Source organism: Bidens hawaiensis, unplaced genomic scaffold (genome assembly GCF_021521415.1).
Source record: "Bidens hawaiensis isolate Kalapana, Puna unplaced genomic scaffold, B.hawaiensis_p1.1 tig00001692_1, whole genome shotgun sequence".
Taxonomy (NCBI): Eukaryota; Viridiplantae; Streptophyta; class Magnoliopsida; order Asterales; family Asteraceae; genus Bidens; species Bidens hawaiensis.
In genome coordinates, this window is record NW_027491096.1 from 2,066,735 (window position 1) to 2,091,999 (window position 25,265).

At 39.1% G+C, this 25,265-nt stretch overlaps 1 protein-coding gene across 1 annotated transcript; it reads right to left on the bottom strand.

Annotated features, from left to right (window-relative positions):
- Positions 1-16,501: 16,501 nt before the first annotated feature.
- On the bottom strand, positions 16,502-19,114 carry LOC143594660 (uncharacterized). The gene is made up of 2 exons (XM_077073920.1): positions 17,293-19,114; positions 16,502-16,851 (listed from the first exon to the last, which is right to left on the bottom strand). The coding sequence occupies exons 1-2, from the start codon at positions 19,112-19,114 to the stop codon at positions 16,502-16,504; spliced, it is 2,172 nt and encodes a 723-aa protein (XP_076930035.1).
- Positions 19,115-25,265: the final 6,151 nt, after the last annotated feature.

Sequence of the window (25,265 nt, forward strand, 5' to 3'; positions counted from 1 at the left end):
TACCCAAGTTGAAAGTTTACAAAATATTGTTATTAAATATTACAAGGATTTGTATATCAAAAACTGAGCCATCAAGTACGCCAACTTCTATCTCCAGGATGACTCTAATCCTTGTATTTATTAGTCATCAACTTAGTTACCTGCAGGTGGGATTAAAATACGTCAGCTATGTGCTGGTGAATCGTTATGACTCTAAAAGCATATATAAATAACAATCATAATACAAATATAGTTTTCTTGACAAGCTCAGCGGACATATTACTATACCCGGTATATGTAACACTGCCCTACACACACACAAGTCTCCAAGCCATGTAGCCCATACCGGAGAAACTATATATGACAATTAGCCCGCGGCCACGTAGCCTTTGACTGTTTAGGCTTAACAGTTATGTTTGGATCCAGACATATATGCATTCGGTCTGAGTTGGTTTATTCTCTAATTTGTATTAGAATGTTTTAGAGATCACGTAATCTCATGCAAATAGTTTACTGTCTCAATAAGACAAACAACCTGTCTATCTTATAGAGTATAAATATGTTTGACTGTTTATAAAGGTTTAACGTATTCACGTTATAAAAAGGTTGAACGTAATCACCTGTACGGCCGGTGTGATTGTCAGATAAACCTTCTTGATTGTAAATGAATGTCAACCTAAACATTTGCGTAGGTTTGACACATGAAACACATCATGTATGCCACTCATTTCATCAGGCAACTCCAATCGATATGCAACAGGTCCTATTCTTTTAAGTATTTTGAATGGTCCTACAAAACGCGGACTTAATTTTCCTTTCTTTCCAAATCGTACTACTCCCTTCCAAGGTGATACTTTAAGTAGTACTTTGTCTCTTACTTAAAATTCCAAAGGCTTGCGGCGAATATCAGCATTCTGTCTATCTCTTACCGCTTTCAATCGTTCTCGTATTTGGATTGTAGGTTCCCAGCTGGATCTACACGGAATATCTCGTTCTACGTAGGTGCGGAATCCCTACGTAAGACGTTACGAGCGTAGAAGACGATACACGTTAACACGATCAAACACACGTTACAATAAACAAAGACACGTTGTATTGCAACTGGAAACACGTGATTCACTGATCACCGATTACACAAAACTGAATAACTCGTAAACTAAAACTCTAACTCGTCTCCTGATCTAGCCGTAACCTAGCAGTTTATATAACACGACAACTTCACCTAGCATGTTTAGGCGAAGTTGTCCCTAACTTCGCTTGTTCCACAAGTTCGCCTATATCAGCGAACTTGTGAGAACTTCGCTTACATCCAAATACAAATCCAACTAACTCGATTACAGACACTAGACACTGAACTACTGACATCATGTACCAACAGACTCCCCCTTGGCAGTAGCTTCATGTCTCTATCTTCAAGCACGTGTCTTGTAATCTTCAACAATCTTGTATCTTTCATCTTCAAGCATGAACTCCTTCTCGTACACAAACCGAAACAACTCTTTGATATTTCTTCGCTTCTTTTTTCCAAGCAGGAATATAAAATATTTTCTTCTCGTTTAGCACCTGCAGATCAGCTTGAGACAAATTCACCAAGTGCATTGGATCATACACTCTCAGCAGCTCTTGTTCATCTTCATTCTCCATTACTGCTTCAGCTGTTTCACAATCAACATACCACCACTTCAAATCTTTGAGCACATCCTTGGGCATTTGTTTCATCGGCACTTCTATTAAACACCGAATCGGCTTATACTTCATGATCATCAAAGGCTTGCCATCTGCTCTCATCCCTCTATCTTTATCTTCAATAAGTTTTCCTTTCTGTGGTTTCAACAGCTCGAACTTTTTCTCCTTTATACTTTCCTTCCAAACAATCTTTCCAATGACCCTAGCCATGTTATCATCACTCCTGTTTATCAACCCCAACCTGGCTAAGTCCTTCACTTCACACTCAGGCAGTGTATTCAACGATCTCAACAGCCTCTTGAAATACTGAACCCCATCATACCTTATAATCACAAAGAGCCTCAACTTCTCATCATATATCCAGCATATAATCCCCGTTTTCGATTCAGCATAACCCCTGATGTTGTAACTTTTCTTGAACATAGTAGGGACCGACGGTTTCTTCGTTTTTACGAACCACTGAGCGTAGCCTTTTTTCCATCTTGGCTGCTCTTCCCATTCTGTCTCATCGCTTCCCATATCTTGACCTATATCTGCCTTATCAACTTCCGGAATCTCATGCTCAACATTCTCCTCTACAATCTCTCCCTCTTCAATCTCACTATCAATGACAATTTCAGCATCAATCTTCTCTATCTCTTCAACCGGTAACACATCATCATCACCTATAACATCATCATCCATCATCTCAGCATCCACGACCACCACATCATCACCCGAACCGCCAACTGCACTCGTTGACTCCCCATGAGATGTGGAAGTCCCAAGAGCTTGTTCAGTTCTTGGCAACTCTCCACCTACACCTTTCGATGCATTGGGATCATCGTCTCGATCATTACGCTTCTTCGTCCTCAGCTCATCACCCTTACAGCTCGTCTCTCACTAGATGCCAAGAACTGCTTCAAGGCATCAATTATTTTTCCATGTTCGATCAGCAGGGACGACTGTATCTGATTTTCTGTAACGAGGCGCTGAATAGCATGGGTCTGGATAAGATTTACCCTTGATTGTTCTGCCACGACCCTTTCAAGTGCTGCTATTCGTTCCGAGTCGGATAAGGTTGCATCGAAATCAAACCTCAGATGTGATATATCTTGAGTGTACTGAGGAGGGATTTCCAATGTAACCGGGACCTCATAAGTAGGCGTAAACGTAACCGCAGGTGGTATCGTAACTGACAACCCTGCAGTAGCTACAACTGTCGACTCAATAAATCTTGCCACGACCTCCGTTGGAGTAAGAGTTGCAGGTGGCAAAGATACAATCTCCGGAGTCGAGAGTTGGAATGTAGTGGGTGGTAGGCCGAATAAGGATGAGGTAGCCACCACGGGAACGTCCGTGGCGCTTGGCCTTGTAACTGGTAATGATGTCGGAACCATAGTCATACCGGACAGTGCGGGTGGAGTGAAACGTACCACCCTTGAGCTCTCACCAGCTCTCGAACCTGCACCTGTCCTCTCCCTTCTTGATCTACGGACCAACTGATGTACTTCTTCCTCAAAATCTGACTCACTGTCATCATCGGCTCTCTTCCTCTTCCCATGAATCCGTTCTTGTGTTACCAAAATTCGTCTCGCTTCAGCCACATCATCATCTGACGAATTAGAATCAGCCACCGTCGGAGCTGACCTAGTAACATTATCACTAGAAACCTGTGCAACCGAGACTTGCACATTTTCCTCTGGATCAACACGTTCTATATCAAAAAATCCTTGACCACAAAACGCTTCATCAAGGTCTACATTTTCCTCCGGTGACACAACAGGAGCAGCAGGTATAGCTAGTTGTACCTCAGGTGGTTGAGGTGCTCCAGCCTGTTGTGGTTGAGGATCCCGAAACTCGACCCCACGAGCTGGAACATACTCTGGGTTGATCAAGTACCCAAATAGTGGAGTATGTTGAGGACGGAGCTCAGGCTTGCTTCTTGCACTCGATGATCTACACTGAGCGAAGATCCTCTTGCTTACACTTTTCACATATCTAATTGGGCGGCGCTGAGGTAACGTGGGAGCGACGTGATTCAAGATCATTTGTAGGAATCTTGGATACATCAGAAATCTCTCACGCGCCACCGCACGTCTTTGACGATCTATCTCGTAAAATACCATCTGACTAAAGCTGTAACGCTTATTGTAAGTCAGTGCAGTCATCGCCGACTGCATGGTCGCACCCATTCCATCTGTACCAGCCTTTCTCCCCGACATACACACGATCATCACGTGCATGAGAAAGCGCCACTGGTCTAGCAAGAACCCCTTGCGTCTCTGAGTATCCCCCAAAGGACCAGAATATCCCATCCTCAGAAACGCACCATCTCGGAATGGAGCTACAAAATCTGTAGGATCGTCTCGCGTTTCATCCCCAAACTGTAAAGCCACCCTGATCTGTTCAGACGAGAACTGAACTATCTGATTGTTAACCGTTGCACGCATAACCGGGGGCTCGACTCGACAGTCATATTCCACTGTCTGCCAGAAATCTTCAATGTTTGGCAAAGATATCGGCAGTGTTGTGGTAATCGCGTGGAATATACGCGAGCGTAGTAGAAACGTGATGATCTCCCGGAAATCATCAACACCGCTCGCATCTGGGTCCAATGTGATGTACATGTTATGCCCCGGGAAAAACTGTCGGTTGTTGTCTCCACCTTCATCACCACCTGCACCACCTGCTCCAGCTACAGCTGCCATTTCTGCAACAAAACAGACTAAGTTAGAGAATCGTCGAGGCAAATCACAAGTTCGCCTGTTACCATGAGCGAAGTTATGATTTATTCTGTATAGGCGAAGTTAGAGGTGGGGCGAAGTTGGGAACAACTTCGCCTCAACTTGAACTTCGCGTAATAAATGTTAAATAAAAAGGGCAAGGCGAAGTTAATGATAACTTCGCCTAACCACAACCTCGCCTCATATACTGTTACATAATTAATAATCAGGCGAAGTTAAACCTCAGGCGAAGTTAAGAATAACTTCGCCTAAACTGTAAGTTCACCTGAATATGAATCGGCAACAGTTAGACGTTCAATACGAAGTGATTTCGGTCAATTTGGAGATTGCAGATCTCGTAAAACATGTTTTTAAGACGATCTAGACGATCAAGTTGATTACGACCACGTAATAACAAGTTTGAAAATCGGGTGTTGAGGTTTCGAATAAAGGGGGTCGCGAATCGGGTCGAAACGACCTTTGATTAACATTAATGACATAGATTATAACATACATCGATCCTACACACCTTCAATTCTGATTAGAAACTGAGGATAATAAGACAGATTGATTCGAAAGATAAGTTCGCTTAGGGTTCTGATAATAAGTTCGCTGGTTGTTTTGAAAAATAATAATTCGTTTGACCAAAAAATTTCTTTATATAGGGTCAAGATTATACAGGCGAAGTTCTGGATAACTTCGCCTATTGCAGGCGAAGTTATGGATAAGTTCTCCAGTATTAAACTTTACAAAACAAACCCCTATAATTTGAACAATTTGCAATTAAGTTTTAAAACATCCTTTAAAGAGTTAAATGATACAATCAAGACCAAGTAACCAGGTATAAAATCATACAACTACATAAGTAGAATAAAATTTTAAAAATAAAGTACACGGGATCAAATTTCAGTCTCGACAGGGACTACCATGTTTTAGAAAAGATCCGAACAGGAATCATACTAATTAAGTGACTGTCACATAGATCCATGTTCAGCTGTATTATGACATATAGAAACAGGTTGTAAGCAGGTAAATAACTTAAAATGGTTTTCATCGCTTCTGTGATACTCGTTAGGTTCAATTAAGCTCAAAACTTAAATGGGCAACATCTCAGAGATTTTGATGTCTCCTATCTATTCTCAAAGCATATTTGGCTTTCCCCAAGTCACCCCGAGTTGACCTCGACCCGTAGTGTCTGATTAAATAGTAAGTACTCTTCGATCTTTAGACTCTTCTTCCCGTTCTCTTTCTTACATCTTGATTGAGAAGTATTAACCTTATAAGTTCTAGACTGTCTCAGTAACATTTTTTTTTTTTTTTAAGTATTTACACAATTTCAGAGTCGTAAACAACTGCAAGTCCCGAATCTGGATCACTGCAGTTTCTTGACACGCTATCTTCACGGGAATCAGAACACCCACGGGCTCGTGTATGACTGGGTAATCGCTTTTCTGCCTATCATTCGGAAAGATATATGCGGAGACATACACAACTCTTAAGGAGTTTCCACGTAAAATCGAGTAGATTTAGTTAGTATCACTTCTACTTTTACGCACCATAAAAAGCTACCATGACATACAATGACTGTTCTAAAGACTTTTAGGCCTAATAACTTCACTAGTTAAGCACACAGAATCAGTATATCTATCACTTTCCAAGGTTGGATCAATTTTCTGTTAAGCATAGTAAAGGAATTTCTTACGAAGTAGTAGACTTGAAAAATAATTTCATCTCCCTTAAAAAATTTTTAACTTCTATCGCCCCGATCAAGTCGAAGTTTTCTGGTAAACGGCTATCCTGATGATCCAATGGATCAGCTGGACCGACCACATACAAGTATGTGTCCCTCTAACTAAGTATGAACGACTAATGTTCAGCGAAAGAATTAAAAACACATCATAAACCGCCCCGGTCACTTTCAGTCATCTGGTTAATGGCTATCCTTATATTCTACAAGTAGAAATGAGGACCAAACATATCCGAAGATATGTCCTTCAAACTGAGGCAACCGACATAATTCTAAGCGATAGTGACGTTTTTTTTCTAAACATAAGACAAAAAAACACGGTTACTCGGGATTGATCATCCCATTCAGCTCAACAAGGTTTTGAAAACGAGTTTTGTCAAACGCTTTAGTAAACAAGTCAGTGAAATTATCTAACGTATCAACCTTTTCGAGCACAATCAATTTTTTCTCAGCACAATCCCGTATAAAATGATGACGGATGTCAATGTGTTTAGTTTTTCTATGCTTTATGGGATTGTTTGTTACTGAGATAGAGCAGTGTTATCAATGCAAATAGGAGTATGAGGGAAATTCAGACCATAATCGCGCAATTGCTGTTGTATCCAAAGAACCTGGGAGCAGCAGTTCGATGCTGCCATGTATTCTGCTTCACATGTAGAAATGGCGACTGAGGTCTGCTTCTTGCACTGCCATGACACTAATCTGCCTCCAAGAAACTGACATCCACCTGTTGTTGACTTTCGATTCTGATTGCACCCTCCATAATCAGAATCTGTGTAGGCGACTAACTCCAAGTCTCCTCCTTTCGTGTACCACAACCCTAGCTTAGGCTTGCCTTTGAGATATCGCAATATCCTCTTCACACTCTTCAAGTGAGATTCCTTTGGGTTTGCCTGAAAGCGAGCATAAAGACAAACTGCAAACATAATATCAGGTCTTGAAGCAGTTAAGTACATTAAAGAACCTATGATTGCCCGATATTGGGTGGGGTCCACGTCTGCATCGCTATCTGAATCAGCACCCAGTTTATGGTTGACGCAAACTGGAGTATCAAATGGAGTGCTGTCCTCCATCTTGAAGCGTTTGAGAACGTCATGGGCATACTTAGTCTGATGAATGAACATCCCATCTTTCTTCTGATCAACCTGCAATCCTAAAAAGAAAGTTAGTTCACCCATAGCACTCATTTCAAACCTCTGTTTCATGATGGCTTCAAACTCCTGACACATGGCGACTTTTGATGCAGCGAAGATGATGTCGTCCACGTTGACTTGAACCAGAAGAAAGTCTCTTCCATTTCTCTTAACTAACAGTGTACTATCTATCATTCCCCTTTCAAATTCATTCTCAAGCAAGTAATTGGATAGAGTTGAGTACCAGGCACGAGGGGCCTGATGTAGCCCATATAGCGCTTTACTTAGCTTGTACACGTGATCAGGAAAGTCTGGGTCAGGAAAACCCGGAGGTTGCTCAACGTACACAACCTCATCGACTTTACCGTTAAGAAACGCACTCTTCACGTCTAACTGGAACACCTTCATCTCCTTGTGTGAGCAAATGCCAAAAACAGTCGAATCGCTTCCAATTTAGCCACAGGAGAAAACACTTCATTGTAGTAGATCCCCTCTTGCTGATTAAAACCCTTTACAACCAGCCTCGCCTTGTTCCTGATAATTATCCCTTTTTCATCTCTCTTGCATTTGAAAACCCATTTTGTGCCAATAGCATGCACATTTTTCGGTTTTGCAACCAAATTCCATACCTCCATCTTCTTGAACTGGGCTAACTCTTCTTGCATGGCTTCAACCCACGAGCTGTCCTTGAGAGCCATTTGATAGTTCTTTGGTTCAATCTAGCTGATGAAGCAGGTGTACAAGCATTCGTTAATGATGCCTGTATCTTTAATGCTTGTGTAAACACAGGTGTGCTCATTCAAGCTTTGTCTTGTTTGTACACCGTCGGACAGATCACCTATCACGTTCTCCAAAGGGTGATTTTTGTGAACTCTCGTAGTCGGAACCGAACTGACTTGCAGATTTTCTTCCAGGTTCGAAGGTAGCTCATCAATGGGTGATTGTTGTTGAGAGTGAAACGGATTGAAGAATTCCTCTTCAGTAGAGGCAGCAGGGGTATCAACAGCATTTGACGAGGAAGGCTGACATTCATCGTACTGCGGTCGTTGCACATAATTGTCTTCCTCATCATAAAGCATCTTCGTAGCAATTCTCTCATCAACTTCTGCACAATCCAAGTAAGGCATGTTAAAAGATTTAAAAAGCCTATCATAGTCGAAAGCCCCAGCGGGTCCCGTGCTTGGTTTTGGTGATTTGTAACTTGTGATATCAGTGTTACACACCACCTCAACCTTGCTGGTCGATGTATTAAAGACTCGTCTGTTGGGAGTCCCAACAACATATCCGACTAAAATACCTTCGTCGGCTATTTCACCAAATTTTGAGTTCGTCTTTAATATCGAACACGGGGACCCGAATGGTTCGAGACCACTCAAGTTAGGCTTTCTCCCATGCATAAGTTCATAACATGTTTTATTCAATCTTTTAACAGTTAACACTCTATTAAGGATATAACAGGCTGTTGCAACAGCTTCAGCCCAGAACACCACAGGAAGTTTTGAATCAGCCAGCATGGTTCTGGCTCCTTCAATTAACGTTCTGTTCTTCCTCTCAGCCACCCCATTTTGTTGCAGAGTATACGGGGCGCTGTACTGGTGGTCTATCCCTTTCTGTAAGCAGAAGATCTCCATCTGATAGTTTTTGAACTCTGTCCCATTGTCACTCCTGATGTATTTAACCTTCTTCCCCGTAATATTCTCAACCTTGGTAATCAAATTTATTACCATCTGCACCGTTTCATCCTTTGTCTTCAGGAAATATACCCAAGAATATCGAGAGAAATCATCAGTGATCACCAAACAGTATGATGTTCCACCTAGGCTTTTTACATTCACGGGACCGAAGAGATCCATGTGAAGTAGGTCTAGGGTACTGACTATTGAATTAACCTTCTTGGTGTGATGGGATTTCTTGTGTTGCTTTCCTTTTTTGCACGATAAGCATTGGTCTTCAAAGTTGAAATTCTTCAAGGGAACACCCAGCACCAGCCCATTCTTGACAATGTAGTTCATTTTCCGAAGATGAATATGCCCCATTCTTCGATGCCATAACTCGGACTCCGATTCAGTTACTTTTGACAGAAGACAAGATTCTTCTGTTGCCATCTCAGTCGATCTCATGTCCATAACATACGTATTCTTTTCCCTTGGAGCCTTCATTACTATCCAATCCTCTGGTATCTTGAAACCAGGATACAGTACGATCGCTTCATTCTTGGTAAAGTGCACAGTGTAATCTTTGTCACAGATCTGCGATACACTCAGCAGATTATGCTTCAGTTCTTCAACGAAATTCACTTTCTCTAACGTCATTTTACCATTAGTCACCGTCCCAATTCCAGTAATCCTTCCACCACTCTCTCCAGCAAAACTCACTCTTCCTCCCTAAACAGGTTTCCATTCGTGTAACAAATTCTTGTTACCCGTCATGTGCCGCGAACAGCCGCTATCCACAACCCATAGATTGTTTGCAGCCCTGTTCAACTGTTCCTGCACGATTAAAGCAGAGGATTAAAATCTGGGGACCCAAGACCTATTGGTCTTGGGTCGATACATCCCGTACTTTGGCTGTCCAAAGTTAGTATTAGTATGATTTTTGTAAGTCCTAAAAGGATACCTTCTTGTAGATTGACTATGAGGCCATCCAAACCTTCGTGAATTAAATGAATTATTACTAATGGTTTGGTTGTTAAAAGGGAAAAACAGAGATCTATTTCTTTGAAAACCTGGATTAGTCCAATGTCTGAACTTTGATGAGTTTTCATTTTTACAATTATAGTAATTACCGTTAGTTCTATTCTCAGTTTTTGAAGGCCTCATACCTCTGAATCTCTGCTTCAGAGGGCAATCAGCAATCAGGTGTCCTAATTGATTGCATCTGAAACAACTCCTGTGTTTAACTTTCGTATCAATAGTTGTTTTATATGTTGAGGCTGCATTATTGCCCGTTTGTCTAACATATGGTGGGACATACGGGTTTAGTGGAGAATTCTTTTCAGTTGTTTTATTTTCCTCTCCACGTTTTGGTAACACTGCCTCTTCTTTTGTCTCACTCGACTCGGATGACTTGTCCGAATTTGATGAGACAGGACTAGGAACAGAATTCTTAACATTAGAAACAGGCTTACTCGTTTCGCCTTTACTAACTTCTGGATCTTTAATCGTAACCTTAACCAGAACTGTCTGACCAATTTCAACATCAACAGATTTCTGATTACTAGGATCATAAGTATAGTTATGATTATAAGGTGGTGGAACTTCATTATATCCAATTCCTCCCCTTTTAACTGGGGAACGTTGATCACTTACGAGGTGATCAAGTATAGCAGAGGAATTTCTAAATTGCTCAAGCTTTCTGTTAAGTTCCACCACTTTCACCTGGTGATCAGCTATCTGTTTATCCCTTTCAGCTATTAGTTTGGTTTTCTCTTCTAACACTCATAGCTAAGATCAATTACTTGTATTTTTTCAGCTAGACTGGCTTTAAGACTTCTGATATCTTTTTCACTAGCTTTTATTTTTACCTTGTAACTATTTTCTCTAGCTTTAGTGTAATGATGATCTTCTTTTAATGTTTTAAATTGAGCATCCAAACTAACAAACTGATCAGTTATTGTTGTCAGTTGTTCAGACAGATTTTCACATTTCGTACAAGGGAGTTTAGTACTTACCTCGGAGAGCTGATCTGTCACTTCTGCCATGTAGGCTTGATTTTCTCCAGTCAGTTTCTCACTTCCTGCAGTTTCGATGTTCGCCAAATTGGCCTGTTCGAACACTTCCTCAACATGCAGATTCCAATTGTATTCCCCGTTCTGTCTGGATATCATCGCCCTATTCTCACTACTTCCACCACTCTGTTGTGTAGACCTGTTCTGACTACGTTCAACTCTATCATTTGTGCATTCTTTAGCAAAGTGGCCATTCTGTTGACAGTTGTAACACAGAACCTTGGACTTATCAAAACCTGGTCTTTCACCAACAAACTTTCTACCAGTCTTCTTCATAAACCTTTTAACCCTTCTTACAATCATCGCCATCTGCCACTGCAGATCCATCTCTTCCAGATCATCAGCATCGATCTGATCATAGTCTTCGTCTAAAGTTACAGGATCAACAATCTTGCCTTTAATGTAATTTTCATACGAAGCAATGAAAGATGCATAGAGAGCAAACTGTTGTTCAGCAGATTTAACACTCATGGGCATCTGAGAGTAGTTGTTGTTCGGAACACTTGAAGAGAAACTACTCTTGGTTGCTTGAGGTTTGGAAGCATTTGTACCACCAGCTACAAAACACACATCACCATCCATGTTGAGAGTTACATGACCTTCATGTGTTGAGTTAGCGCCCGAGTCTCCCTTTGAGTAGTAAGCAGATGATTCAGACTTCGAACTTGAACTTGAGTTAACTTTTGCACCATACATTCCCGGATCCTGAACCTGATCAGTTGGTGTCTCTTTTCGAACCATGTTAAGTTCAAAAGTTCGTAGTTTGTTGACTGCTGTTTCCAAGTCATAGTCGGCAAACTCTTTGTTTTCTCTCATCAAGACAGTGTACATCTCCCATTTCGGTGGGAGAGCATCAAGGAGTTTTTCTACGATCTCCTCTTCTTTGTAAGCAATAGAATAATTGCTGAGTTCAGTCATCAGGTGATAATATCTCGTGATGATATCATCAAGTGATTCATTCTTCAAATACTTGAACACCGAGAATGGGTTTTGAGTAGTTTAATCTTGGATGCACGAATCCCCACATTACCCTCAAATCGGTTTTCAAGTGCTTCCCATAGCTCTCTAGCGGTTTTATACTTCCTGAAGGTGTGAAGAATCTCTTGTGGAAGAGCCATTGTAATCGCAGCATGAGCTTTGCTTTCAGCCTCATACATCTTCTTTTCTTCCTCTTCCATCTTGTTGTATTTCTTAATCTGTTCACGACCCTCATACAAGGCAGTTGGTGGAATGTATCCGTCTTGAATGCACACCCACATCTTAGCGTCTTGGTATTTAACGTACTGCTCAAACCGATCTTTCCACGCCACAAAATCGGTACCCTTAAGCATTTTCGGTGCCTTAGTAGCTGAACCCGCTTCTACTTCCATCTTTACCAGTTCCGTAATATTTATTGAAGTCATCTTTTACGAAACGAAAACACACAGAAACCCGAAATATAAAAATTTTATTCTTAACAGTACTGTAGGCGAAGTTGTGGATAACTTCGCTTAAGTCTTAACTTCGCTTGAATTCTTAACTTCGCTCTCCTTTTTAAATTCGCCTGATTTGGCGAAGTTGTGAGGTAGGCGAAGTTGTGGATAACTTCGCTTGAGATAAGCGAACTTGTGAGGTAGGCGAAGTTGTGGATAACTTCGCTTAACCTTATATCTTCGCCTAAACCCTACAAACAGTAGCGACAACTTCGCCTGATGAACACGATGATTTTGCAGGTTTGATTTTGACGTTTTGCGAGGTATGCGAAGGTGTAATGGGTTGTTTTTGATGGTGGGAGGTGAGTAGGACACAAAAACTCGGTAACCTCGTCCCGCGAATAGTCGAACGGAATGATTTCTACACCCGCGTGATAATCCCGAACCACACAATCACGAGCAAAAGCTCTGATACCAATTGTAGGTTTCCAGCCGGATCTACACGGAATATCTCATTCTACGTAGGTGCGGAATCCCTACGAAAGACGTTACGAGCGTAGAAGACGATACACGTTAACACGATCAAACACACGTTACAATAAACAAAGACACGTTGTATTGCAACTGGAAACACGTGATTCACAAGGATTTGTATATCAAAAACTGAGCCAACAAGTACGCGAACTTCTATCTCCAGGATGACTCTAATCCTTGTATTTATTAGTCATCAACTTAGTTACCTGCAGGTGGGATTAAAATACGTCAGCTATGTGCTGGTGAATTGTTATGACTCTAAAAGCATATATAAATAACAATCATAATACAAATATAGTTTTCTTGACAAGCTCAGCGGACATATTACTATACCCGGTATATGTAACACTGCCCTACACACACACAAGTCTCCAAGCCATGTAGCCCATACCGGAGAAACTATATATGACAATTAGCCCGCGGCCACGTAGCCTTTGACTGTTTAGGCTTAACAGTTATGTTTGGATCCAGACATATATGCATTCGGTCTGAGTTGGTTTATTCTCTAATTTGTATTAGAATGTTTTAGAGATCACGTAATCTCATGCAAATAGTTTACTGTCTCAATAAGACAAACAACATGTCTATCTTATAGAGTATAAATATGTTTGACTGTTTATAAAGGTTTAACGTATTCACGTTATAAAAAGGTTGAACGTAATCACCTGTACGGCCGGTGTGATTGTCAGATAAACCTTATTGATTGTAAATGAATGTCAACCTATAACAAATAGGTTTGAATGATCACCTTGTTGATGTATTTTGTTTAGACTGCAGACCATAAGTCTGGGTTTAACCTTGATCACGTTTACGAATGTTTTAAAATCATAATTGTATTTTGTGTGACGTTTGATATAGCATTCTTTGGCCTAATAGAGTCTATCACGTTGGTAAACTTCTCCAGGTAAGTAAACGGGTCCCGCAGTTGATTGGGATGTGTACGAATTACTTACCTTAGGCAAGAAGAGTCTACTAATGATATCCCCCTTCCAGTTACTACATGCCCGTCAAAATATAGTTTTGTATAACATTATATTTATAAAAAATAATGTTTGATTGAAATCTATACATGAATGCTTTTGAAAATATTTTCAAGTTTAAAGGCCATAGCCTTGACTGAGTCTAAGCTTAATATAATATAATTAACAATAACTTAGACTTAGATTCTACCTTAGTGGATGCTCGGGATTCTTATGCTAAGGCAGAACGATTGCTTATTTGATAGAACTTCACTCCTAGCTTGTTTATCTGCTCTACAGCTCGTTATAACTTCAATACTTGCACGAACTTCAAGAAAACAAGGCCTCGGAACTCTACAGCACTCGGGCACTTACTCCAATGCTAAGTGTGTGTTTGTGATGGTAAATTTGGGATGAATAGAGTTCAATCCCGTAGCTCCCCTATTATAGGCAAAGTTTTGGGGTCCGTCGCGTAGCGCGATGCCCTATTCCTTGGGCCGTCGCGTAGCGCGACGTCGCAATTATTGAGGTGATGCCATGTGTGGACACGTGGTTGGCCACGTGGCCCTGATTACTTAACCCGGTTATCACGTAGCGCGATGCCCACTTGCTTTTGGACCATCGCGTAGCGGGACGCCCCTCTTTTTCTAAATTTCTGGGAAGCTGTATCACGTAGCGCAATGATCCCGTGTCTCTGCCCGCATAGCGCGATGGGTCTTGAAAATCAAAATTTTTATTTTAACCCCCTTTAAGTTTCAGAATTTTCATTTTTAGCCCAAAATTGAACATGGTATTCTCGAGATGTTACATCCTCCCCACCTTTTAAATAATCTCGTCCTCGAGATTTATTGAAACAAATATGGGTATTTCCTTTTCATTTCCGATTCAAGTTCCCATGTATACTCAGGTCCATGTTTTGAATCCCAACGGACTTTTACCAACTTAAGTCGTTTTCGTTTGAGGAACTTAATCATACTATCTTCAATTGGAATTGGTTGTTCCACGAACATAAGTTTTCATTAATCGCAACATCTTTTAATGGCATTGCAAGAGTTTCATCAGCTAAACATTTGCGTAGGTTTGACACATGAAACACATCATTTATGCCACTCATTTCTTCAGGCAACTCCAATCGATATGCAACAGGTCCTATTCTTTTAAGTATTTTGAATGGTCCTACTAAACGCGGACTTAATTTTCCTTTCTTTCCAAATCGTACTACTCCCTTCCAAGGTGATACTTTAAGTAGTACTTTGTCTCTTACTTGAAATTCCAAAGGCTTGCGGCGAATATCAGCATTCTGTCTATCTCTTACCGCTTTCAATCGTTCTCGTATTTAGATTACTTGATCAGTGGTCTTTTGAACGATTTCAGGACCTGATAACTGATTATCCCCTGTTTCTGACCAACATACGAGTGTTCTACATTTTCGTCCATATAACGCTTCAAACGGTGCCATTTGGATACTCGTATGATAACTATTGTTGTATGAAAATTCCATTAGTGGCAAATGAGTATCCCAACTTCCTCCTAGATCAATCACACATGCACGAAGCATATCTTCTAACGTCTGGATAGTGCGTTCACTTTGACCATCTGTTTGCGGGTGATATGCAGTACTTAAATTCAATTGCGCTCCCATAGCCCTTTGAAAACTTGCCCAAAATTTTGAAGTGAAACGACTATCTCTATTTGAAATAATAGACAACGGCACACCATGCAATGATACAATATTTTCAACATATAATCGTGCCAACTTCTCCATGCTATAAGATTCTTGTATTGGAATGAAATGAGCCGATTTTGTTAATCTGTCTACGATCAACCAGATCGCATCATTTTGTCGAGCAGTCTTCGGTAACTTCATAATAAAGTCCATGGTTATCATATCCCATTTCCATATCGGGATTTCAGGATGCTGTAATAATCCTAACGGCTTTTGGTTTCCAGCTTTCACTTTTGAACACGTTAAACATTTGGCAACATATATAGCAATGTCCTTTTTCATTCCAATCCACCAATAATCATTTCTCAAATTATGATACATCTTGTCACTTCCCGGATGCATCATATATTTTGACTTATGAGCTTCATTAAGAATCTTAGTTCTTAGTTCTCTAATCATAGGTATCCATATTATATTCCCCAGTCAAAGTATTTCATCATCGCCTTTTACTAACTGATCAATCGTTCCATTTTCTTTTTCTGCTTTAATATTTTCTTCTTCTAGTGCCAACTTCTGAGCTTCTTTAATTTGATTGATCAAGTCTACTTTAAGTTCTAGTCTTAAGGCTTGAACTCTTTTTGGTTTATCATGTTCATTTCTGCTCAAGGCATCTGCCACAACGTTTGCTTTCCCTTCATGATATACAATTTCACAGTCATAGTCATTCAAAGTTTCCATCCAACGCCTTTGTCTCATATTTAATTCTTTTTTATCAAAAATATGTTTCAAACTCTTGTGATCAATGTATATGGTAAACTTAACACCATACAAATAATGTCTCCATAGTTTTAATGCAAAAATTATCGCACCCAGTTCCAAATCATGTGTAGTATAATTCTTTTCATGAACCTTCAGTTGTCTTGAAGCATATGCAATGACTTTCTTTCCTTGCATTAAAAACATCCCATACCCGTGTGTGATGCGTCACAGTGTATGACAAAGTCATCCTGACCTTCTGGCAAAGCTAAGATTGGCGCATTTGTCAATTTCTCTTTCAATGTCTCAAATGCTTCTTCTTGCTTTGGTCCCCATTCAAACTTGACCGACTTTCGAGTAAGTGTTGTCAGCGGAACAGCTATCTTTGAAAAATTTTGGATAAACCTTCGATAATATCCAGCTAGACCTAGAAAACTTCTCACTTGAGTTGGTGTCTTTGGCTTCTCCCATTTGGTTATGGCTTCTATCTTAGCGAGATCAACTTGAATTCCTTTTGCATTTACAACATGACCGAGAAATTGAACTTCTGGTAACCAAAATTCACATTTAGAGGATTTGGCATATAACTTTTCTTTCATCAAGGTTTCCAACATAACTCTCAGATGAACTCGGTGATCTTCTTTCGATTTGGAATATATAAGAATATCATCAATGAACACAGTAACAAATTTGTCAAGGTATGGCTTGCAAATTCAGTTCATCATATCCATGAATGCTGCCGGAGCATTAGTGAGTCCGAATGGCATAACTCTGAACTCATAATGTCCGTACCTTATTCTAAATGTTGTTTTAGGAATATCTTCTTCTTGAACCTTTAATTGATTGTATCCTGATCTGAGATCAATTTTAGAAAAATAACTTGCACCTTGAAGTTGGTCAAATAGATCATCAATCCTGGGAAGCGGATATTTATTTTTGATTGTGACCTTATTCAATTCCCGATAATCTATACACATTCTCATTGAACCATCCTTCTTTTTAACAAACAATATCGGGGTTCCCCACGGCGACGAGCTTGGCCTAATGAATCCTTTTTCTAATAATTCATCCAATTGTTTCCTCAATTCCTTCATCCCTGTAGGGACTAGTCTATAAGGAGATTTAACTATCGGTGAGGTTCCTGGAACCAAATCAATTTTAAACTCTCCCTTTCTGTCTGGCGGAATTCCCGGTAACTCATCAGGAAATACATCTTTAAACTCTGAAACAACTGGTACCTCTTCCAATTTCTTTGATTCGGATTCTTTAGTTATAAAAGCCATAAAAGCAAGACATCCTTTTCCTAAACAATGACTGGCTTTTATCTTTGAAATTATTCCAACTTTTCCTGCCTCCTTATCTCCGACGATTCGAATGATTTTATTATTTGGTGCTCGAATTTCAATCGTCTTATCATTACATAAGATACGGGCTTGGTTTGATGATAACCAATCCATACCTAAAACTACATCGAATCCAGCTAAGGTCATAGGTAATAGTTGTACAGGTATTTCATGAATGGCTAAGGAAATTGTTGCATTACCTAAAGCCTCAGTTATTCTAATCAATTCACCATTGGCAGTTTCAACTTCAAAACGACTATCTAATTTAACTAAAGGTGCATCTAATAGACTACAGAATTTATAATCTATGAAACTTTGATTAGCACCTGAGTCAAATAGTACTCTTGAGTAAACATTATTGATAAGAAACATACCGGTAATCACGTCCGGTATATCAGCTGCCTTCTGTGTGTCGAGCATGAAAACTCGAGCATTTCCTTTTCTACCCTCAGTTCTTGCACCACTTCCACCTGCACTAGCTGTGGTGACCATTGGCTTCTTCTTCGGGAACTCAGTACTAAAATGCCCTTTTTCTCCACAATCAAAACATATCACGGTTTTTCTTTTGCAATCTGCTTCAGCATTACTAGGCTTCTTACAAAAATTACATGTGATAGGATTGGTTGGTCGCAAACACTTTCCATAACGCCTCCTACCACACGTCTTGCAAATCGGACGAGTATACATAAACGTCCCTTCCTTTTTCTTTTCAACCTTTCTTGCCTTTCCACCAATAGGTTGTTTCTCATCAATCTTCTTCCTTTCATCACGATTACGAATCATACCGTCCATCAGATATCCAGCCAACTCCATGGCTGATTCGATTGTTGCTGGCATATGAGAACGAACTAAATCACGAATTTCGATTGGTAACCCGTAAATATATCTAGTCACTTTGTTGAACTCGGGGGTGACTAGATGCGGTACTATTAGGCAATACTCCAAGAACTTGGTATTATATTCTTTCAGATTTGTCCCAACAACACGATGATTCCATAACTTGGTTTGAATTTGATCAATTTCATTAATCGGGCAAAACCTTCTCAAAATCATCTCCTTAAATTCCCTCGATTCCAGATTGTACAAACTCTCTCTACCCTTGACTTCAATAAGGGTATTCCACCATTCTAGGGAATCTCCCTTGAACATCTGGGAGGTATACTGAATTTTCTCCATTTCAGAACACTTGCTAATAATCACAATCGATTCCATTTCCTCCAACCATCGGAGGGTTACAATTGAACCCTTATCTCCGTAGAACTCTTTGGGGCTATAAACTTTGAAAATCTTAAAATCACAACCTTCTTGAATTTTTAACTTCTTTGTTTTATTAGGTAGCTCGTTTTCAGCAGTCGAGCTATTAGTACTTTCCTCATTTTCTTTCTCAGATTTCTTCTTCTCAGTTTCTTTCATTTCAAATTCTTTCTTTTCAGATTCCTTCCTTGTATCTCGTTTGGATGGTTTCATTTTTACTTTGACTTGGTCGTTTAGAATGAGAAGCACTTTTTCTTGGGTTTTTCATCAGTTCAACAAACGAATTAACATCTTCTTTTATTAAGTCACGAATACCACAAACATACTCGGGAGGTATTGCTCTTATATTCTCTTCAACTGTCTTTTCTTTATTGTTTTGAACAGTTGCATTTTCATCAATTTGTTCTTTTCCATACATGCTGTAATCAAATAATATAATATCTTAGAAAACAGGAGTACAACGTTTCCATTTCACTTTGATTTATGATACATGAGAAAGGAAATACAACATTACATAATAACTTATTCTAATCTTTAACCCACTTTTTGACAAGACTTTTCCTCTTATCACACTTCTTTATTATTTTCTTCCCTATTTTCTTTTTGTTCACCCTTTCATTTCTAATTTCATCCATCACCGCGTTAGGCGGATTTGGATATCCAGTGGGTGCTGATGCAGCAGGGAATAAATATGCATTTTATCTAGGATACAAATGGGGATTAGCTACGTATGCCTGCATTTCTTCATCAGGTATGTTGTTGGTGTAAAACTCCTCAATCAAACGTCATTCTTCCCTTATCGCGTTGGCTTGTTCCGAAACTGTTGGGATGGGACCTATGTAAGGTGGAAATTGAGGATGAGACTCTTCTTCTTCTTCTTCTTCAGGATCTGATTCATCTTCTGGCATCTGTGATTGTACAGGATTACGGTGACTTGGTCCTGCTAAAATTTGAGCATTCGGGGGTGGCGATCCGAAATGCCATTTATTTGGATCCGAGTGACAATTCATCCAGCTAGAGGAATCGGTATAAATTTCCTGCTTAAATCTACTCTGAACTTCTACTTCCTCTATCGGGTGATACTGTGGATTGTTCTCAGTTGTGTCATCCGATATCTCAATCGGCATTTGTTGGCTACCAGGCAAGTATACTGGTTGAGTCTCGTATGGCAAATTCGGAACTGTCGGCTGCTCCCGGCTGAAAAAACTAGTATAATAACTATTATTGTTGCTACTTGCCATATCTGGCGGATAAGGAATAGGTTTTGGGATTAGTCCTTCTAGCGACTCGATGCTTATGACCAAGATAATTAATATACGACATCTGCACTTTAATTAGTCTTAGGGATAGAAACGATTACCAATCATATCTTATCCCTACATGATAATAATAATAATTTAAATAATAACAATCTTATGGTTAAAGCTTAGGTACTATTATCATAATACCTAATTCGCTAAAACCGATGGCTCTAAGACCAACCTGTCACACCCCGACTTAGGGCCTAGGAGTGTGACCAATAGTTGGTACCTGTTTTGTAAGTGTATCAGAGTTATGGGTTAATTTTATCGGGAGACTTAAAGGTTTAATATAATATTAATTTACATTGAAAATTTTACTTGGGAATTAAATACCCAAGTTGAAAGTTTACAAAATATTGTTATTAAATATTACAAGGATTTGTATATCAAAAACTGAGCCATCAAGTACGCGAACTTCTATCTCCAGGATAACTCTAATCCTTGTATTTATTAGTCATCAACTTAGTTACCTGCAGGTGGGATTAAAATACGTCAGCTATGTGCTGGTGAATCGTTATGACTCTAAAAGCATATATAAATAACAATCATAATACAAATATAGTTTTCTTGACAAGCTCAGCGGACATATTACTATACCCGGTATATGTAACACTGCCCTACACACACACAAGTCTCCAAGCCATGTAGCCCATACCGGAGAAACTATATATGACAATTAGCCCGCGGCCACGTAGCCTTTGACTGTTTAGGCTTAACAGTTATGTTTGGATCCAGACATATATGCATTCGGTCTGAGTTGGTTTATTCTCTAATTTGTATTAGAATGTTTTAGAGATCACGTAATCTCATGCAAATAGTTTACTGTCTCAATAAGACAAACAACCTGTCTATCTTATAGAGTATAAATATGTTTGACTGTTTATAAAGGTTTAACGTATTCACGTTATAAAAAGGTTGAATGTAATCACCTGTACGGCCGGTGTGATTGTCAGATAAACCTTCTTGATTGTAAATGAATGTCAACCTATAACAAATAGGTTTGAATGATCACCTTGTTGGTGTATTTTGTTTAGACTGCAGACCATAAGTCTGGGTTTAACCTTGATCAGGTTTACGAATGTTTTAAAATCATGATTGTATTTTGTGTGACGTTTGATATATCATTCTTTGGCCTAATAGAGTCTATCACGTTGGTAAACTTCTCCAGGTAAGTAAACGGGTCCCGCAGTTGATTGGGATGTGTACGAATTACTTACCTTAGGCAAGAAGAGTCTACTAATGATATCCCCCTTCCAGTTACTACATGCCCGTCAAAACATAGTTTTGTATAACATTATATTTATAAAAAATAATGTTTGATTGAAATCTATACATGAATGCTTTTGAAAATATTTTCAAGTTTAAAGGCCATAGCCTTGACTGAGTCTAAGCTTAATATAATATAATTAACAATAACTTAGACTTAGATTCTACCTTAGTGGATGCTCGGGATTCTTATGCTAAGGCAGAATGATTGCTTATTTGACAGAACTTCACTCCTAGCTCATTTATTTACTCTACAGCTCGTTATAACTTCAATACTTGCACGAACTTCAAGAAAACAAGGCCTCGGAACTCTACAGCACTCGGGCACGTACTCCAATGCTAAGTTCATGTTTGTGATGGTAAATGTGGGATGAATAGGGTTCAATCCCGTAGCTCCCCTTTTATAGGCAAAGTTTTGGGACCGTCGCGTAGCGCGATGCCCTATTCCTTGGCCCGTCGCGTAGCGCGACGCCGCAATTGATGAGGTGATGCCACGTGTGGACACATGGCCCTGATTACTTAACCCGGTCATCGCGTAGCGCGATGCCCACTTGCTTTTGGACCATCGCGTAGTGCGGCGCCCCTTTTTTCTAAATTTCTGTGAAGCTGTATCGTGTAGCGCGATGATCCCGTGTCTCTGCCCATCGCGTAGCGCGATGGGTCTTGAAAATCAAAATTTTCATTTTGATCCCCCTTAAGTTTCAGAATTGTCATTTTTAGCCCAAAATTGAACGGGGTATTCTCGAGATGTTACAGAAGTGAAGTGTGTCTAAAAAGTGTAAGAAGTAATCTGGTGCGTTATATTTGATGATCTGATGGTCTAGATGGAAAGTGTGTTTTTTAGGCTGTGTGTTTTATTTTAATACTTGTTTTGTAACACTCTAGGGGCATAATCGTCTCAGTGTGTTATATTATATATGGAAACACTATCAATATATAATTATCATTTTTTTAATCCAACTTTAAAACACACCACCAAGAACATCAAAATTTTTGGATAACACTTCCGTTACCGAAACAGCCAAATGATAATCTAAACCTTCTCCACTCTCTTTCGTTACCCTAAGTCGGCCATCGTAGAAAATAAAACTAATAACCTGCAACATCCATTCATCAAAACCTACTAAAACAGATCCTAGATACTCTTCGTTACCGTCCAATCATTTTAGCCACCGACAATCATCTCTTTCACCTCCCTCGTTTTCCGGTGACCACCGGTAACAAGAAACCCATCAGACTTAACCACACTCGATTGATCGGATATTACCACTGTAATGAATTTAGTACTATACGGCCCATTCCCAACCATTGGTCGTTAGAAATCGCGCCACTACCGTCACTGTTTGTTTTCGGCGTCAACAGTAAACACACCACCACCGTTGCCGCCTCTCCCCGCCAACATCGCCGTAGTGGTTTTTTGAGAACTGGGTAGAGGAAATCTTTGTCGCCATTGGATAGTCGCCGTCCACACTGCCATCGCGGTGGCAATTGGGTTTCAGTGAGTAGGACGGGTGGTTCATGGTGTCTGATTCTTGTCACGGCGACCTCGTAACGGTTTCAAAAAATGTTATGACAATACGACGTGGGATTGATTGGAATACAGAGTAAGCATGCTGGAGGGTGAACTGGGTATATGACAATAAGAGCTTGCCGGCGGTGAATGGGTCGGAAATTGAGCCGGAGACAATGAGATGGGCGTGAATTTTGATTAACCTGAGGGTTTGAAAAGAATCATAATAATAAGTAATCTGAATTCCTAAAATAATTGAAAACAAAATTGACCATCCTACCCTTATGAGTTATAGATCATTCAATGGTCCATATTGTTTCTTGCACTTTTTAGGAAAAACCCAATTCTTATTCTAACCTTGCTCTCTCTCTCTCTCTCTCTATATATATATATATATATATATATGATCAGGATCATGTGAGAACTTTTTGAGAATTGAGAACTATAAGAATCATTTTGAACCACAAAAAAATCCAAAAAATAATAAATCATAAAAAAACACAAAAATAAAAAATAAATAAATAAACCAAAGTTCTTATTTATCATCCCGGTTTCTAAACAAACTCGGTTTAGCTAAATTATACAAATATGTATAATATATACATATATGTACATACATGTTTTTTTCTTATAAACATATGTATAATTTAAGGTAAATGATAATGCACATATATGTACATTACGTAACTAGAGATTAAATGAATGTATACATATGTGTATAGGTATAATATGAATTAAAAAGAAAAAAAATCGGTTTTTTTTATTATACATATATGTATAATATATACACACATGTTTTTTCCTATACACATGTGTATAATTTAATGTAAATGATAATGTACATATGTGCACATTACGTAACTAGAGATTTAATGAAAGTATACATGTTGTATATGTATAATACGAATTAAAAATAAAAAAATTGATTTTTTTTAATGAAACCGGAATAAAAATATAAGAATTTTGGTTTTTTTACTTTTTTAAAATTTTCATTTTTTTTTGTTTTATAATTTAAATATTTTTAGAGGCTTTTTTAGTGGTCCAAAATGGTTCTCAAAGTTCTCAATTTGCCAATGGTTCTCTTAGGATATATATATATATATATATATATATATATTAGTTTGGCGGGTACAATGATTCACATAAGTGTTGCAACAGTTTGCGTTCAAATCGTTATTTAACCGCTAAATCACTTAATAACAATAAAGTTATAGATATCCTAATCTTATAACAATATTGCAAACACTAGTGGGAAACCCATGCGATGCGGCGGCGGCACGACGTAAATTTTTTCATTAGCGTTTCAGTTCTTGATGTGTATGGGTATTGGCACTCGCTATAACAGCCAACAGAAAGCACAAAAGATAAAATCTTAATATAATCAAAATAATGTCTACAGGATATGGCCGCTCAAGTTACTTTACTTTAGGATATCTCTTTTTTGGAACAGCAAATTCCATTAAAAACTAGCAACATTAAAAAACTAGCCAGAAGCTAGAAAACCAAACAAACAAACAAAAAAAATTACAAGCGAAAGTTACACCAATCTTTCCACAACAAGTTTTTGAAACGTGAACGATTTTTAATCCAAAGAAAGCCTAACGATTTGATATCTTCAATAGTTTTTGAAAGACAAGCCGGCTTGTTAGAGAAAATGACCTCATTTCTGGTCTTCCAAATGCACCAACACGCCGTAAGAATAATGCCATTCAAGACCTTGTTTTTGTGAAACCCCAAATTAGTATCATGAATTTGAAGAAGGTCACGCACCGTAAAAGCCAAATGGGGGAAATATGACACCAATTGCTAACAAATTGCCAAATTAACATGGTAAAGTAACAAGACGTGGGGAGATGATAACTAGATTCTTCATAGTCTCCGCATAATCTACTTTTCACCGGACCCGCCTCAATGTTTCTTTTGGATAAAGCAACTAGGGTCGAGTGCCTATCCATTTCCGCTTTCCAAACATGAATGTTCACCTTTTTTGGAACCCAACTATTCCAATTCAAAATAAACGGAGTAGACGAATTGGATATATTGAACAAAATCTTCTTCATAGTATCCACCGAAAAAACTCCGGAGGGATTGTTAGGCCAAACCCAACGACCCGGAGTATTAGAAAAGGAAGCTTGTTGCACCAAATTTAAACATTATATGTAATAAACTAAATTCTGGCATGTATGTTGAGCTATGACAATATCTAAAGAGTCAAGATATAAAAACAAAATTACAAGTATAACGTTGTTTTTTGTTTCTAAGGTTTTAGGACATTAAGATGAATTTG